The sequence below is a fragment of the Erpetoichthys calabaricus genome, chromosome 1 (genome assembly GCF_900747795.2).
Source record: "Erpetoichthys calabaricus chromosome 1, fErpCal1.3, whole genome shotgun sequence".
Taxonomy (NCBI): Eukaryota; Metazoa; Chordata; class Cladistia; order Polypteriformes; family Polypteridae; genus Erpetoichthys; species Erpetoichthys calabaricus.
In genome coordinates, this window is record NC_041394.2 from 277,368,152 (window position 1) to 277,382,901 (window position 14,750).

The window sequence follows — 14,750 nt, forward strand, 5'->3', positions numbered from 1 at the left end:
CCACAGTCAACGTTCCTTTGCAGGGCTCCAGCTCAAACTGCTTAACTCCTTGCAGGTGGCCAGATCGTCCCTCTAAGACTGCCTTTCACTTCTTTTAACCTCTTTCTGTCTTTTTTTCCTTTTCTTTGATTTCCTCTCGTCTTTGATTCCTCCCCCCTTTTGTGCCGGCAGTATATATTCACACTTGTCTCCGTGGGTGCAGTGCCTTAATCACACGCCGCAGGAAGCCAATGAAGCAATTGAGAAGATCACACCCGCAGGTGCGACTCGCCCCAACTACCTCATTAACTCCCCGTGGTCGTGCAATTGCGCCCACGGAGAGTGACACGGCTTTATGGATTTAAAACTGGCCCTATTTTTTTTAAGCTGCGGACCCACTATACCACAATTTCCAGTTACTTGTTAAAAAGAAGTTGAATGCATCAGGGCTAATACAAACAGCACTATCGTGACAACTCTGCAGCACCACCAAAACAGAATCTTACTGACAAGATGAGTACACAAATGATACAGTGTAAAGAAGAATGATTTATTTTCAGTTGTAAACAGTATAGTGCTATGTGAATGCTACAGGTTGCCATCTTGCTGCTAAAAAAACAAATACAGTTTAGAGTTAATTATATATCACTTATCCCAGGCCAGATTCCAAATATAATAGTCATCTGTTGTCTCGTTTTGCATGGCTAACAAGAAACAATTAAGGGTTAAAAGGAACTTAATGAAAATTAGGGCAAAATATGTTCTATCATCAGTAGAAGCAAAAGGTTACTAATTAAGGAAGTGGCTGAAACAAAAGACTTTACCCACTGCATCCAACCAGGATCTGAGTTTGACACGTTTTTAAGGATGTTCAGGCATTCCAAACAACTCAGTAAGTGCTTTGTGGCAAGCCATTATGTCGGGTAACAAAAGAATGGCCCTAAATCCATCCATCCATTGTCCAACCCGCTGAATCCAAACACAGGGTCACAGGGGTCTGCTGGAGCCAATCCCAGCCAACACAGGGCACAAGGCAGGGAACCAATCCTGGGCAGGGTGCCAACCCACCGCAGGACACACACAAACACACCCACACACCAAGCACACACTAGGGCCAATTTAGAATCGCCAATCCACCTAACCTGCATGTCTTTGGAATGTGGGAGGAAACCGGAGCGCCCGGAGGAAACCCACGCAGACACGGGGAGAACATGCAAACTCCACGCAGGGAGGACCCGGGAATCGAACCCAGGTCCCCAGATCTCCCAACTGCGAGGCAGCAGCGCTACCCACTGCACCACCGTGCCGCCATGGCCCTAAATGCCACTGTAAATAACTTACAGTCAATATGCTGTGTTTTATGGAAATGACATAGGATAGGAAAACATGGATGCCTGTTTATAATCATAACATTAGTATTCTGTTCAGAAAATAAACAAAGTTAAATTAGTATATGTTACTACAATAAACCAAAATATTAAAGCACCATTATATCACATATTAAAAGAAGTATAAAACACAATGTTTATATTTTATAAACTACTCTGTACCTCACCATAATGCATTTATTTTGTTTATCATAAGTATTAATGACAAGTTGTTATTTCAGCCATGAATAAATTTGTGTTTTTTGTGGTATCTTTTATGTCTTCAGTATTTTTAAGAGAATTTGCAGATTTTTTGTTAACCTGGTATATTAATTTTTTATTGACACCAGACTATTAATTCTGCCAAATACAAATGCTTTATATTACTTCTCTTTCCTTGAAAATGGTATCACCTCCTAACTCCTAACCTTAAAAAGTGTTCATTTTTGGGGGACTGTCTTTGTATTTTGGGGGGGGTTGTCTTAAGTATAATTAGCCATACAACTGATACTGATGCAACAATTGCATCTTTCTGTCTTTGCATATAGTTGACAAGTAACAAATGATCCACCTACATATAAGGTTTTTGTTGAAGAGTAGAAAAGTATTAGTTCCATGATGACATGTACATATGAACAAAGCTTTAAACATATAAATCTTTGGAAAAGGTGGATCCTTTTGGCAGTTCTAGTTAAGAACCACATCTGGTCTTACTGTGCAGATAGACAAATGAAATGGCTTTTACCTTTGATTGAATATGTTGTATGCTCAAGAGATAGCAGACATGTTAATTACAATCATTTCATTTGTGTTATCTTTGCCTCATGAATTGCCATGCTGTTGTTTAAGCTGTTAAGTTATAAATATCTAAACCGCTTTGTACCAGATGATTAGAGAGCAGTCATAATTGCTTTAATTTTTGAGCCACAGCACTCCTTGCTTTCCTACTGGATAATAAAAGTTTAAGGTTAGATAAGAGTGATTTTTGGGTCACTAATTATTTTGTCACATTTCCCCTGTCTTGCATTGAGGGGAGAATTCTCTGAAGTGCTAATTCCTCATTACTAAGACCCTTTTCTCTCTGCTGGTAGAATTTGAAGTTGCAGTGATGTTTCTCCTGCAACCCATAATCACCATCTTAGTTTTAAGGCAAGTCTTTTTTTATTCACAATGTTTGTTCATTGATTTCTCTTTGAGCAGCTGTCCTATTTGATTCTTGTAACCTTTTTGACTTATTCTTTTGCTTTGGACTTCATCATTACTTCTTCCCTGTGCTTTTCTTCAACGTGGTTTGTATACTGATAATCCCCTTTTCGCAGCATTATATTTTTTCTGAGGTAATAATCTCCATTCTTCAGGCAAACTTTAAACTTTGCTGCTAGAAGCATTTGCACTCTCTTTGCTCCAGAGTATAAGCAGTAGTAAAATAATGAGTATCTCAAGGTGAAACACATTTATCAGTAAGGATCTACAGTACAGTAACTAGGCCTACTGTGCTGTCACAGTATATATATATATATATATATATATATATATATATATATATATATATATATATATATATATATATATATATATATATATATAATTGCTTTCACAGGTACCCAATGTTGCTAGTTCAAAATCATAACTGATACACTGATTTAACAAGGTAGTTGACACCTCTTCTGAAACAATATCAGTAACTCCAAAAGTGTTCCTGGTTTCAAATAAACTGACATACAGTATAATTGAAAGGATATTGCACATTATACAGATAAGATCAAATTAATCAAAATAATGCCATGTGCATTGACATAATTGCCATCCTTGTTTTTACATGATTTAAGATTTGCACTGGGTGTGACAAGGATGGATAGGATTAGAAATGAGTACATTAGAGGGTCAACTCAAGTTGGACGGTTGTGAGACAAAATCAGAGAGGTGAGATTGCGTTGGTTTGGACATGTGCAGAGCAGAGATGCTGGGTATATTGGGAGAAGGATGTTAAGGATAGAGCTGCCAGGGAAGAGGAAAAGAGGAAGGCCAAAGCGAAGGTTTATGGATGTGGTGAGAGAGGACATGCAGGTGATGGGTGCAACAGAACAAGATGCAGAGGACAGAAAGATATGGAAGAAGATGATCCGCTGTGGCAACCCCTAACAGGAGCAGCCGAAAGAAGAAGTTTTTGCATGAGTTAATGCTGTTGAGCAACTTGCCTTCATTTTTAATCTATGCTTTTTCCAGGCAGTATAGAACCCACACAAAAAGAAAATGTCCTCCTTTTTGTTATGATGTATCTTGGCAGATGCTGTTAATCCTTCTTATGATATTTTTTGTGTGTTCTAGATTGGAAGATGGAATGAGAAGAGGATACATGGGCCATCTTACAAGAATAGCAAATATTGTAGTACAAAACTTGGAGAAAGGGCCTATTCAAGCACAAATCAGTGATCTCATCAAAGGTATTATTATTTTATATCTTAGAAAGCGTATCCCTTCATTTGTATTTTTTTATTGATGTGGATGTTTTACATCCCTTTGAAGTGTGCTTTAACTCTACTTTCAGAACCTAATTATCAAAGCTGCAATGTACTGATTCACACTTTCCATCTTGACTCTGTTCCACAAAAATGATAAGGGTGGTTTACTGTTTGTATTAATTTTGTAAGAAATGCAGGAGTGTTGATCAAAATAATCTATATCCTTTTTCATAAAATTTAGCTTCAAGGAAAGACAGACAAACAATACTTGAATCATTTTACTGCAAATATTCTAAGGCAGTAGCAGGACATTTCTTCAAAACAGTCAGCTGAAAATGTCAGTGATATAAAACCAAATACCATTTTGTTGTGAACTGTTTCTGTTTTTAATTTGTGTTCGCCTCTGGTGTTGGTATTGTGGATTCATAGATTGTTTATCTGGTTTACTTTATAATTTGAACTTTATTTTATATTGATAAAAATAATTTGCAGCATTTTGGACAACATTTTGTTTTTCATTACAGGCAGGTCTCAGTTGATGGGGCATGGCTTTCAAAAGTCATGACCTCCAAGGGTTAATTTGTGAAGGGTTAAAAGGTCATCTTGGTGACCATTTTGGCATCCAAGTTTGCAAATAAGAAAACAGTTATTTCTATATTTTTTAAAGCACTTTTTTAAAACCTTTGACAATGACATTTTCACTGTTTTCTGCTTTGAGTGTCATAAAAGATCTCCAGGCTTTCAATTCTGGGACATTTTGTTTTGACTACATCTTGTTTCCTACATCACCTCTTTAAAATACCATCTCATCCATTTGAACTAGGACATATATCACCAGATCTACACCTATTTGAGAGTTGCTCATGAGATAGACTTTCACTGTCATCACCAAAACACCACATGTTCTCCAGAAAGAATCATGTTACATCCCTTGTAGAATCTATGCCAAAGATACTCCATATACATAGGACAGGTTGCTACGTTGCATTGTTAAAAGTAACATCTTGGGGATTTTTAGATCTTGATTCAGCTGTAAAGTTTAGGACAGTGTGGCTTGTTATCATTTATTTATTAAACATTAATTATGCTAGTAAGGTCTACAGTACATACTAATTTAGTCTATGATTTAAACACAACTTGTTGTATGTCCTGGATATGATGTTAAACTGCATCCTCCAACTTGCAGGGAAAACTTGGGGGTTGGTGGCAGGATTAGCACTCCAGCCACTGTAGAAAAATACTTCACACAGCCCCAAAACAACAGACAGGATTCCTTTCTGCTCTCCGCGGGAGTAGCTCTGCTGCAGCTGCCCATAGGAAGGCTGCTCACATTATGAAGGGGATGGGGGAAAGCCCTCGGGAGCCTCATCCCCGGGAGAATCAAAACCACAGAAGAGCCAATGGGGTCAGGCCTGTTGGGGATCAGAACTGGTGTGGTGCTGAGGCATCACCTGCTGCACAGTGATGCTTGGGTCCCAATTTGAAGTGGCCCATCCGGGTAGGCGCATGGAAAGTCTTGTTCCTCCAGCATGATGATCATCTTCCTCTGCTGTCGGAGAAGCTTTGCAAACTCCACATTTTGGTGGCGGCTGTTTCTGAGGTGTGCAGACCTGGGACTGGCTAGATCTCTGTTATACTTGGGGAGCAGCTGTTGCTCTGGCAGATCTGCTCCTTCCAATGGTGTCCAATGTCACTCCTTTCAATGAGAGTATTATGAGACTCAGATTAAAGCACTGTCTGGGTGCCTTATCCATTGTGTCAGTGTATGCCCCAACCGCGGTGAGTGATGTCTCGGTGAGAGAGATATTTGATTCGCAGCTTTGCTCGGCGATTGATGGGTGCCCATGAGGTGACACTCCTCTGGTCATGGGTGACTTCAGTGCGACCACTAGCACTAATAGGGTTGGCTATGAAGATTGTGTCTGTCCCCATGGGTCTGTCGACCATGGTGAAAGTGGCTCTGTGTTCCTTGACTTTGCAAAAGGTCAGAGGCTGCAGATCGTTGAATCTTGGTTCCATTCCCCTGAGCCGCATTGTTAGACTTGGTACTGCAGTATTGGTGGTGTGGTAAAGAGATTGATCTCGTTCTTGTCAGCAGATGCTGGAGGCTCTTATAAAACTGCAGGGTCCACAGAAGTGCCCAGTTTGTGAATTCTGACAACAGACTTGTTGTTGCTACTCTGAAGATCAGGCTTCGGTCCAGTAGGCTACCACCTACTAGAAGAATGAGGCTGGACCTGCCCAGAATCCATGATCAGGCTGTTTCTAATGACTCTCTAATGGGGGGTGGGACTGGAGAGTATGTGTGTCTGGGGGCTGTCAACCAGAATCCCAGGCTGTTTTGTTGCCCTTGCAGCAACGTGCTGTACCAGTGCATGCTCCCCAGCCTGGCTTGACCTGACTTGAACTTGTTGCAGTTACTACTAGTTTTCAGACGGATTTGGGAATAGAGATGAGGGAACCATATGGAGTTCACTTTACCGTGAGTTCGGTTAAATTGTGTAAATGTTAGGGAACTTTGCTGAACTCTGCAAAACGCAATGAAGTCAATAGGAAAGAAGGAAGTGAACTAGTTTTGAGTACATTGTATTAGTGAAATGGTCTTTTAATTGTCTTTGGGGGCTATGGAGGTGTCTGCCAACTATGCTGGACTGATTATTGTGACCAAAAATATAATGTGAGCTGTGAGGCAGAAGTGCTAACCAGTGCCTCCCGATAGCAGTGCCTTCAGTAACAAAAGATGTAGACTGAGCGATAGTCACAAACAAAATACAATAATGACCACAAACTACCAATAAGTAAAAAAATAAATATACATATTGTTTTGCTCTTAGAGTGACAGTCCACAAAGTGGAGACATAGGACTGGTATGTTGGATTCTTTGAAGTTGCGGATCAATGCATCTGGAATGTCTTTTTTGTTTCCGACTTAGATGTGCAGATACTTCAGACTTTTTTCTTTCATTAACAGAATAGAAATGCCTTGTAAATAGTAATAAATCTTTTGTTATTCTCATTAATTCACAGGGTCTCATGTGTTTTCTGACACAGGGAGCAGAAGGGGGAGGGCTCCTTTAAGGCCCGTTTTGATTCATAGATGAGCCGCATGGCTAAATATGCATGAATTTAGCTGGCATACAAAATTAGACGTGCAGCCTGTTAGTAAGTGAGTTACTGCACAGGGATCAGTATTATGTATTTGGCTGTAATGTAAAATACTGCAAGGTTTGTTTTTGTTTTTTTTTTTATGCATGCCGGGTGCAGATCTGGCTGGAGCGCAGGTCAGATTTCAGGTAATGACATCACGTTTGCAGAAAGCAAATTGGTCAGCAATGTAAAATTTGAGGTGGAGTATGCTTACAGTACTTGTGTGAAAGTTCTGTGTATGGATGGCTGCTATAGCTCTGTGAGGTCACGCTGGTCTCACAAAGCGTCATAGGGTGCTGGGGGAAAAGTGTTTATCTAAACTGGCCACACAATGAATGTCCAGGAAAATATTCACTGAACAAGGTCACTGACAAACATATTTGCACCAGCTTCTAGTTTCATAAGAACTTTACTGCAATCCTGTTTTAAGTTATACACATTTTTTTTCATTTTCTTAATTTTGTTTTCACATCCTGAATATTTTTACTAAGATATTTATTTCATTATTTTGTGATGAGCAGCTGCAGATTTGCATTTTATTTTGTGGATTATTTTTAATTTTCTGCTATGGATTGTTTTCCAGCTACAGGTAGATTCACTGTGTTCTTCACAAGAGTAGTTCTTTATTTGAAAACCTCTCCTATGTAAATCATTCCGAACAGAGTGAAGAGCTAGTACTTTTTGCTCAGAAATTTAGTATAAAATAATCAGCAATAAAATCAAATACTTACTTTATATTGATATCATATACTGTACATACACTACTTCTGGATTGCAAAAATGAAGATTTTGTAAAACCTGTAGCTTTTTCATTTGGTACTGGACATACTTGGTAAATGTTTATTTCACATTTGGACTAGTGTCCTGAGGGCACCATTTTAAGACAATAAGGGAGATTTGTATGTGTGTAGGGTTTTTTAATTAATTAAAGCTTTGTTTTAAAAATCAAATGTCTAGAGCCAAAGTTCACATGCCATAATTGTGAAAAATAAGTAACTTCAAAAAATGTTGTTTTTTTTTTTGGTTAGCCTTTTTAACTCTAGACTGTTAGTTATGTACACCAAATAAAACTGGCTTTTTATACATATGTTTTAGTTTTGTGCACTAGTATCTGCTAACATTTTCATTACATTCCAATTGTATTCTTGAATCTGAGATTAGAGGGCTGTCCATGACATTTATTTTTGTTAATACTCCTCTTGTTCAAGTCAGGTCCCTCAAACATTCATATATCTATACCAGGCCATCTCCTTTTAGCAAAGGGACATAGAAATTGAAGTTCTGTCCAAACTGATCCACTTTTCATTTATGTATACTGTTAGCTGCTTTTGATAGGTGATACATCCCTAAACCCTTGGTGAATGCAAACAGCAAGGTAATTTTTGTGCTGCTTTTCTGAAGAAGAAGGGGAAAAAAAGGAAAGTATTGTGTAGAAATTGTAACAATTTTTATAATTATCATTACATTGCTTGAAATGTGTTTTGGTTTCATAAATTGAAAATATTTCTAGTTTTACATTTTACTAATAATGTTTACTTTATTTCAGAACTTCCTGAAGACTGCAGAGGTCGTTGGGAAACATTTGTTTTAGAGACACTTACGGAGACAAATCAGAGAAACACTGTTGACTTGGTGAGATTTGTGAGCATTAAAACATTTATCACTATTCTTTATGTTGGTAATTGTAAAACATTTGATGCCTAATAATACTAATTTGTAAGCTGAATGTCAATTGACTTTTATAGTCTGCTACAGGTAAAGTAATTTCTGCAGCGATATAATAAACAGTGAAGACTATTCCATATGCCTCCGTACTAACCACAGACTGTTCTGGTCAACACTTCTGTCACTATCACATAAAGCAGTGGACTCAGAACAGATCACTGGTGCAACTCCTCTTTCACCTCAGCCTTTCACTGTCCTTGTCTGCTATCTTGACCATTGTTTGTGTTACTTCTTACATTAACATCCCTGTAGACACTAACCATTCATCCATACCTAACTTTCTCAATGTCCATCTCACTAACACTAACAGCATCATGTCAGGCACGTTCTCCAGATCTTTAAGTTTATAATGAAGCTCCTTTCCCTTTCGCCAGATACTTTTCCTGCATTTGCCTGATAACAAAGGTCACACATGTTGTTGCCATGCCAGGCATAAAAACAAACTGTGTTTCCCTGGCTGTCACCTTAGGTTTCCCTGTCACCCAGATTGCCTTCTTTAGTTCTTTCTCACCAAACTTCATTGCCCGCTCAACAAGCTTCATCTCTCACAATTTCCCACACTCCATTGGATCACCCTTTTGTTTGTATACTGGAATGAGCACTCTTCTTTTCTAGTGATCAGAAATTCATTCTTCATACACAATCATGTTGCACACGTCTGTCAACCATTTAACTCCAGGACCTTCTGCTATTTTCAGGGCTTTCAGCACCATTCCAGTTGCTCTACCAGGCTCATCTATTTCCGAACATTTAGAAGCCTCTTCTTTCAAAAAAGTATACATCGGTCCTTTGATTTTTTTTTTACAACAAAGTTATCCCGTTTGTCCTCCTCAGAAACTCTATATTCTTTCCGGTATCCTTAATCTTATTGCAGTCAACAAAGATGTTCCTTTCAGCATTTCCAAGCAATACACAACTACTATATGCTACAATCCTGAATGCATTTCTCTTTCTTTCCTCAATCTGCAGCTCACCTGCAAACTCTCACCCCTTGGCTTCTTGAACTCTTGCAACTGCTTTTCAGCCATTTCGCTCTGCTTATTTATAGAATGCTTTGCCACCTTCTACCATTGTTCTCTGTCACTCCATATAATATCTACTGTTTTCCTCAATACCCATCTCTACCTCAACATTTCACCATGGTTTCTTGTGTCACAGTAGTCCCTTTGTCCAAATGCAAACATCTGTTGTTTTCAACTAGACATTTTTCATCGCTTCCCATTTGCCATTTTCTTCTAAATGTTCTAAAACATTCTTCACTTACACTCAGCATTTTAGCAAATTTACTTTTCGCTGACTTTTCCCTCAACCGTTAGCCCCTCAGTCTCTATACAGATCCTTATAATTCTTGCCTCTGACTAAAAGATCTCCCACAACCAAGATATATTGTAATACACAAACATCTCCAAACCTTCACATTTTTCATTATGCCTTAATCATCTTTTCTTACCTGCATATAGTGTCATGTTCCTTACACCTGCAGATTCATATATCACCAACATGTTTTCTTCCTTCTTAAACATGATGTTGTACACAGCCATTTCCATCACATCACCAAACTCTAGAATCATCTCACTATTACACTTCATTATACAGAAGATAAAGCCTCCATGAACCCTTTCAGAAACCTCAACATTGGTTCCAACATGTCAATTTAAGTTGCCACTCATTAAAATCACCTCCCCTGAGGCATTCTTGATATCATCGCCACCAAACAGTTTCAAAACTCATCTTTCACTTCATTTCTTGTGCCTACCTGTGGGGCATATTCCAAGAGTATTCAACTCCACTCATTTTTCTGTCCATTTTGTGGCATGTAAAAATATATTGTCATCACTACTGCCCTCCCAGAAAAACTTTCATTATTCCCACCAAGCATTCACACACCTAGATTTTTTCATTGCTTCACCCGAATGTAGCGTATATCTTATCTCACTGTGTTCAGCACTTCTACCACCACACCCAATTTTTCTATTATACCCTCAGTATTCCAAATCACAGTCTTGACACTCTCTCCTCACACCTCTAACTCATCACTTCTGATTCATCTCCCTTTCCACTAAATTAGCCTCTCCACAGTGCCTCAGATCTAGGGCTTTTATAAATCAAATTTCCCCATCTGTGTTTTGGTTAGGGTCCCCTCTTCTCTGTTTGACAAGGGCAAATGAGGGCAAGCATGGGCTACTATGACTATACCCTGCTCAAGATTTGTAACTTTCATCTTTGCATCTCAAAATCAAGGGGTTATTGGAGCAGAAATGTTTGGTGCCCTTCCTAGTACCAACATCCTTTAGACATATTTTATGACATGAGGAACAATTACCCTGTTCTAATCCCAAGGTTGGAGGGGGAATATTATATTAAAAACATTTTAAATTTTAATTAGTTCTGGTCATTAGGCACATCAAACTGAAAGAATTTATGACATACTTCAATAAGAATTTTAGGAACATTAAAGATAATATACTTTCTAAGATGGAAACATTTTGATTTGTTGGAGAGAAAAATAACTTGAAAGGGTAACATAATGGTTAACATAAGTGCTATGCATGTAAGACATGATGTCAATTGCACACAAACTGTAGAATTTTTATTTTCTAGCAATGCTAGAAAAATTGACACTGGTAAAACAGTTGAAAAATCAGTACTAGATGCATTAGAGTTAGCACATTTCAGGTTGCTTATAAAGGACCAAAACTTGACCTGTTAGTTTATCTGGTAGCCTACAGTGATGGTGATGGCCTAATCATAATCTTACCAAAACAGCCACACAAACATATTGTATATATTGTAACAAATTCCGAGGTGGAAACTGTGGGACACGCATCATATATTTTAGAGTAACAACATTTGTTTGATAGTGACAAATCATACTTTGTAAAGTCTAACACCTTTATTCTTACTTTCCCTCTGTTACATGCCACAAACAATTAAATAAAAAAAACATACCCCGCAACTAGAGTATTCTTGTGCTTTTCCTCTATCGTTTAAAGCAGCCAGTATCTCAAATAGTCTTCCATCTGTCTCACTCTTGTGTGGGCTGTCTCTCTGTCTGTGTGATCCTCCAAAGACTTGGTGCTATCTTCTGCATGGGGTTTCTATTTATTCTCCGAAAGTCTCCACCTGCATTCCTGAATCTTCCCCATGCTTGTAGAATGCAGCAGATATTTTGCTGAAACTCAATTGTGGAACAGGTTGCTGTTACTTAGGCATTATGCCGCCCCCCACCTCTTCGTGGCAGTCTGTGTCTATTACAGTATTTATTCAGGTCCTTAAAATAAACTAACTACAAGTTTTTGCAATGGAAATGTAGTGATCACGTTTAAATGTTACCCTATGGTTCCTGTTTCAGTGTTACCATATACAGAGAACATAACATTAGTAACTGGTCAGTGTAACTTTTAATAAACCAGGATTGAACATGAGAAGTGGTGTCATCAATAAGTTTACAGATGGTAGTCAGCAATAGAGGATGAGGTTTTCTAAGTTTTAATGAACGGATTAATGTAAGGCAATTTGGAAAACTTTTAGATTTTGACTTTAGCAGTGAAAGAAGATCTATACAGTAGCAGCAGCTTATAAACACAAAGTGGGACTGCATACTACCTTTTGTAAAATAACATTGAGCCTCCATGAGGAATTTTAGGAGTCTACCGGAGACTAGAAATTTTGAATTTGAAACTTGGTGGTGGTACAGTTTTAAGATGGCTGGCTGGGATTGGCTCCAGCAGACCCCCATGACCCTGTTTTAGGATATAGTGGGTTGGAAGATGACTGACTGACTGACAAAGAAAAAGTATAATTAAAAAAATATTCGTCTATCCATTATGTACATGTCCATAATGTTTCAGTTTATTTCTGAATGTCAGTACCTTTCTGTATTTCAGGTGAGCACACATAACTTGCATTCTTCCAGTGAGGATGATGATATTGAAAGCACTTTCACCAACGAATTGTCACTTCAGCAGGTATGAGGTTAATGATCATAAAGAATTAAATATTTTTAATTTTTGAGGTTAATTTTTTTTGTCTATATTTAATCGTTAATTTGTCCCATATCTTTGCTTTGTAAAAGTAAACTAAAAGCTTTAAAACTTAACTGAATATGCTCACCTTGAAGTTGAAAACATAACATGTAGCTAGGTTTATGATAATGCAATTTTCTGAAGGAAAGGATACTAGTTGTTCTAGTCTCCGACTTGTCTGGATTTGCATGCCAGCAACAATAAAACATAATGGACTTATGGAGCCAGCTGGAAACAGTCAGTGACAGGAAATACGAAAAAATCTTGTGGATAGGTGAATAAATGCAGGTAGAGTCCCAAAAGTGTTGGGGTGCCAATGGGTTGCCCCTTTTAATTCTGGAATAAGACAACTTCGAGGGCACAAAATACAAACAAAAATAAGCAGCCTTTATGGCTCCATGAACAGATTTGGCTCTTGAGAGCAGGTTTGTCATTGGAAGCTCTGTCCTTTCACCAAGTTCAGGTCCAAATGAGATGGCAACATCAATCAGCACTGGACCTCTATAGACCTACTGCTGGAAGGGGTGAGGTTATTTTCCCTCAAGGGGTATCTTCTCACTGCTGGAGAAGAGGGAAAAAAAAATGAAACGGTTAGCAACAGCGCCCTGTCTCATCTCAATGGGGTCATGCATAACTCTGATAATCTGGAAAGGTGTTCCTCTGATACGCATGTGTGGCACTACAGACATCTGTAACCGTTTTGCAAAAAAAAAAGTGATTTTTCAAAATTTCCATATGCCCAAAATGTGAGAACAATGTGTAAAAATTGTGTCTTCACTTCCCTACCCCAACAATAATCCTGACACTTTAAAGCTATGGTAATTGCATTCAGAACATAGATCCATATTACTAACCGAGAATGCTAAACCGGATGATGGACGCAGGCACATCCGGCCATGGGCCGTAGCTGCAAAAAGACGTACTGCGCAGGCGCAAAAAGAGTCCGCGAGAGTCGGCTGAGGAGCCGAGAAAGGCGGACAAAAGAGGGCGAGAGAAGCGGATGAGGGTCCGCGAGAGGCGCAGGCGCAAAAAGAGTCCGCGAGAGTCGGAGAAAGGCGGACAAAAGAGGGCGACAAAGGCGGATGAGGGGCCGCGAGTGGCGGACAAGACCACAGAAAAAAGGAGTGAGCACATACAAAAAGGAGAAATGAGGCGCAAAGTCAAACGCAGGAAAAGCACGAAACACATTGCACACGAAACTAGACCCAAAAAAAAAAAAAAAAAAGAGGCTCGCGCACAACAGCAAGGCACCCCCCCCCCCTACAGGCACCGGACGGGACACACACCAAGAGGGGGATTCAACAAGCCCATGGAACACAAAAAAAAGAACACAAAACCACCCCACAGACCCTACAAGCGAGGGACGGGACACACACAAAGAGGGGGATTCAACAAGACACAGGAACACAAAAAGAAAGAAGACGCTCGCGCAACAACAATCCTCAACCCCCCCCTCACACACATCCATAAGAAGTGACACCCAAAGCCACATATTCTAAAGTGAACGTCAACACCTTCACACTAGACAGCATAGGTGTCAGCATAGGTGGATCTCCTTACAATAAAGCACTATTAACCGTTCAACTGCAGAAAAGGAAACATATTAACAGTAACTGCGATCCTCCTTATTACTTATCCATATTTCGCATGCTGAGAAAGAAACAAGTCATGAATACACGGTCACGGGTACAAAACGAAAAGGAAAGGATAACAGGAACAAACACACGAACACGAAAGAAACAACAAAATAGACGGCTATGCAGCATAGGTGGATCTCATTACAATAAGGCACTATTAACCGTTCAACAGCAGAAAAGGCTCCATATTAACAGTCACTGCAATACTCCTTATTACTTATCCATATTTCTAAAAGAAAAAATGTCTCGACTCCAAAAACGCAAAACTCAACTAAAGCTTCTAACTAACGATGTACCTAAAAGTAAAAACTGTATGAACTGCATTAGATCCTACAATAGTTCATTTGGTTTTGCATCTAACGGAGTAAATATCAGGCCACCAAAAGGCAATGGACCATACTGCTTTCCC

General features: G+C 39.0%; 1 protein-coding gene across 4 annotated transcripts in view; it reads left to right on the forward strand.

Moving 5' to 3' along the window:
- The window catches only part of ppp6r2a (protein phosphatase 6, regulatory subunit 2a), a 176,103-nt gene that overhangs the window by 122,349 nt on the left and 39,004 nt on the right, over nucleotides 1–14,750 (forward strand). For all 4 annotated transcript variants that reach the window (XM_051935201.1, XM_051935215.1, XM_051935209.1 and 1 more), the window contains exons 13-15: nucleotides 3,675–3,790; nucleotides 8,501–8,586; nucleotides 12,567–12,647. In XM_051935201.1, the coding sequence (XP_051791161.1) occupies nucleotides 3,675–3,790; nucleotides 8,501–8,586; nucleotides 12,567–12,647 (283 nt within the window). The remainder of the gene's footprint in view (nucleotides 1–3,674; nucleotides 3,791–8,500; nucleotides 8,587–12,566; nucleotides 12,648–14,750) is intronic.